Here is a 3,472-nt window from a genome sequence, read left to right as displayed (position 1 = left end):
GAAGTGCTTTTTAGGGCTGGCAATCACTTCAAAGGCATCTATTGGATGGATATGATATCCAGAAATTTAAAAAATTTTACTTCATTTTCCCAGTTTTAATTTGACTAAAAGTGCTTTTGAACCACTCAAACCCTTCCAATTTTTCTTCCCCTTTGTAGCTTTGACTTCTATTTTACAGTTTTGATGTTTTTCATTATATTTTAGTTTATTTCTTTTCTTCTATACCTCCTACCATCAATTATTCATCTAAGATGCAAATCACCATGAAAGCCTGTCTAGTATGTGTGTGTGTGTGTGTGTGTGTGTGTGTGCATGTGTGTGTTTGCCAGTGCTGGTGTTATAGAGAAGTAAATTAGGTAAATTTATGATGAATCATAACATCTCCACTCAGAGTTAATTTAATGACACTCCTCATGCACGACATGCCACTATGGGACACCAGTGCAGACGCTGAGCTTCATAATGTTTTGGGAAGCAAAAAGAAGTGACAAAACTGAAAACTTGTGTTATTTTAAATGAATTTATTTTAAAATAATCTTTGACAGGAGAATAATATTAGTATTGGTAAGGTTTTCCATTTAAATAAGGAGAATCAGTATTAAAAATGAAACGGAATCTTGTAAGAGTTACTAAGATTGTCATACACTTTAGTATACTGAAATTGATAAATATTAAAAGTCCATGATATTACCCCCAGCATTCACATCCAAGGCACAGGTGTTAATCTGCTCTGCCCACTCTGGGCACCAACATTCTATTGGCAATTCTAACTTATGATTCTGTACTACCCCTGTATTGGGAAGCACACATAGAGAAAGAAAGCAGCTTCCTGCTGCAGTAATGGATTCTATCTCCACTAATTATAGACAAGAGTAGTATTTCTTTAATGTCCATGTTACTTTCTTTTGTTTCATTGACATAATCCCACTTTAAAAAATAATATACATTTCTTTTTCTTCAAACCGGGTTCTACTTCTATACACTTCATTCTCAGAGTATAGGTAGTATCTCTTGTGTATTTTTAATTTTCATTAAGTCCTGACAACATACATTATTTTACTTTCTTACCTCTTAGAATTGTAGGATTCTACTGTTGTAGCTCCTATATACAATCACACAAACAGCTGACTATCTCAAGGTCTCTGTCACATTACATTTATAAAATCCCATACATAAAACCCCAATTATCTTAACAAGCAAAGAAAACATTAAGAAAAACTATTTTAGAATATTATTATATAAAAAAATCCTTTGATTCAATAATATGCAACTTTTCAAGAAAAAATAATGAGGTAATGTAATGAACTTCTTGATACACAAAGTTCCTTTGCTCTGGAAGTGTTCAAGAAAAAACAGAATACTTTATCTGAGGTGCTAAAGAGGGAATTACTAATCATAGAAAACTAGCTACACTTTACTTATAGATGCCCACATGCTTGAACAGTTGTGATCGTGTAGTGTCTCTCTTCTTATTGAACCAGAGTATAGACAGTGTTGTGAAGTGTATTTCACCATCTGCAAAAGCAGAATTGAGCTCTCAGGTAGAGAAAGCGTCGGAAGAGAAAGAGGCTGAAGATAGGAGGGGAGCTACTATCTGAGGGCAGAAGCACAGAAAAAGGTAAGACAATCAGGCACATTTTATTAGATTGCATGGGGGAGTCAGGATGTACACTATCATATTTGATATCTGTACAGATTGAGTTGAACCATGACTCAATAAATAATCAACTGAGGCCCGCAATTCATTTTTTGGTTCCGGAGGTAATTTTGATATGCCATAATTTTCTCATTGCATTTTTCACTTGTGAATTCCTCAGTGTGTAGATGAGTGGGTTGAGAAAGGGTGTGCCAATAGTATAAAATACTGCTACCATCTTGTCCATGGGGAGAGTGGTTGGGGGGCGTGTATATATGAATATACATGGACCAAAAAATAAGATAACTACAATGATGTGGGAAGTGCAAGTGGAGAGAGCTTTGTTCCTCCCTTCTGCACTGTGATTTCTCAGTGAATGCAAAATAACAATGTATGAGGTCATCAGAATCACAAAACTACTTGAGCAAATAGCCCCACTGTTAGACACCAACAACAGGTTGATTAAATAAGTGTCCATGCATGCGAGTTTCAGCAAGGGCTGCAAATCACAGCAATAATGATCAATCAAATTGGGTCCACAGAAAGGCAATCTCAAGGCCAGGATAATCTGAGCTATAGAATGTATAAAAGACCCTATCCATGCAAGAACAATCAGGGTGAGGCAGACCTGCGCGCTCATAATAGTTGGGTAATGTAAGGGCTTACAGATGGCTACATAGCGATCCATGGCCATGCGTATGAGGACAAAGATTTCCATGCAGCCAAATAAATGTAGTGCAAAGACTTGGGTCATGCACTCATTGTAAGATATGATTGTTGTGGCAGAGAGAGCATTCACAATTAGTCTTGGAGCCGTGGAAGTTGAAAAGCACGAATCAGCAAGGGACAAGTAAAATAGGAAGAAGTACATGGGGGTCTCAAGCGTCTGGTTGGACTTGATGGTCACAATAATAAGCAAATTCCCCACCACAGTTCCCACATAGAAAATGAAGAAGATTACAAACACCATTTTCTGCCTCACAGGATCTTGTGTCAATCCTAACAGTATGAAGTCAGTTACACTGTTATTTTCATTGTTTCAGTCGAAGCAGGCAAAATGTGGGGTAGAAATAGGTAATCTGCAAAGGAGAAAAATTATGAAATAAATACTACATTTGAAGGTCAAATACATGTACTGTATTGTGGAAGTGCCACTTATCCACGGGTGATCACCAACTTCTGTGTTGTTTTCTCTGAATAAAATAGAAATGAAAAGATTTATTCAATATGTTTACCTGACTGTTTATGAAAACAACAAAATATATAAATAATGAAAAATTAAATGATTCTTCAGGCATAATAAACATTGATTTAGGAGTTTTAGTATGAATGGATAACTTCTTGAGCTGAATGTCTTTCTTTAGTTTTCAGTGAAGACCTATTAGAAGCATGTTGAAAAAATAGAGAAAACTTGTGAATGATTTATTCTAATATGCTTTCACATTACATAAACCTGGTAGTCCAGTTATAAAATATCTTCTGGTAAATACTCTGAATATTCAAGGAATGATATCAAAACAAAACTTCCTTAATAAAACCCAAACACACACACACAGGTTGAGAGAGTGAGGGAGACTGAGATAAAAACAGACACAAATTTAGCAATGAACACTGGGTTAGTTGATCCAGGATCATGAGACTTATTTTAATTTTTTTCCTTGATGAAGTTTATTTCCTTTCACTTTACTTCTCAAACTTTTCCCATAGTTTACAGTCCTAAATTCAACTTCTATCATTAAAGTTTATACTTTTTAAATTATACTCTGTGTCCAAAGTTAAATTCATCCCATTATTCATTATTTTTCTGAGTCTTTCAACATATTTTATTAAGACATA

The 3,472-nt window shown here is 35.1% G+C and overlaps 1 protein-coding gene across 1 annotated transcript; it reads right to left on the bottom strand.

The window, feature by feature from the left end:
- Positions 1–1,742: 1,742 nt before the first annotated feature.
- Positions 1,743–2,606, bottom strand: OR4C11D (olfactory receptor family 4 subfamily C member 11D). The gene is given in 1 exon segment (NM_001391208.1): positions 1,743–2,606. A coding segment is annotated over 1 exon segment (864 nt).
- Positions 2,607–3,472: the final 866 nt, after the last annotated feature.

This window comes from Equus caballus, chromosome 12, assembly GCF_041296265.1.
Source record: "Equus caballus isolate H_3958 breed thoroughbred chromosome 12, TB-T2T, whole genome shotgun sequence".
Lineage (NCBI taxonomy): Eukaryota > Metazoa > Chordata > Mammalia > Perissodactyla > Equidae > Equus > Equus caballus.
Note: the sequence above shows the minus strand (reverse complement) of the source record. Positions and strands in the feature narration are given on the sequence as shown.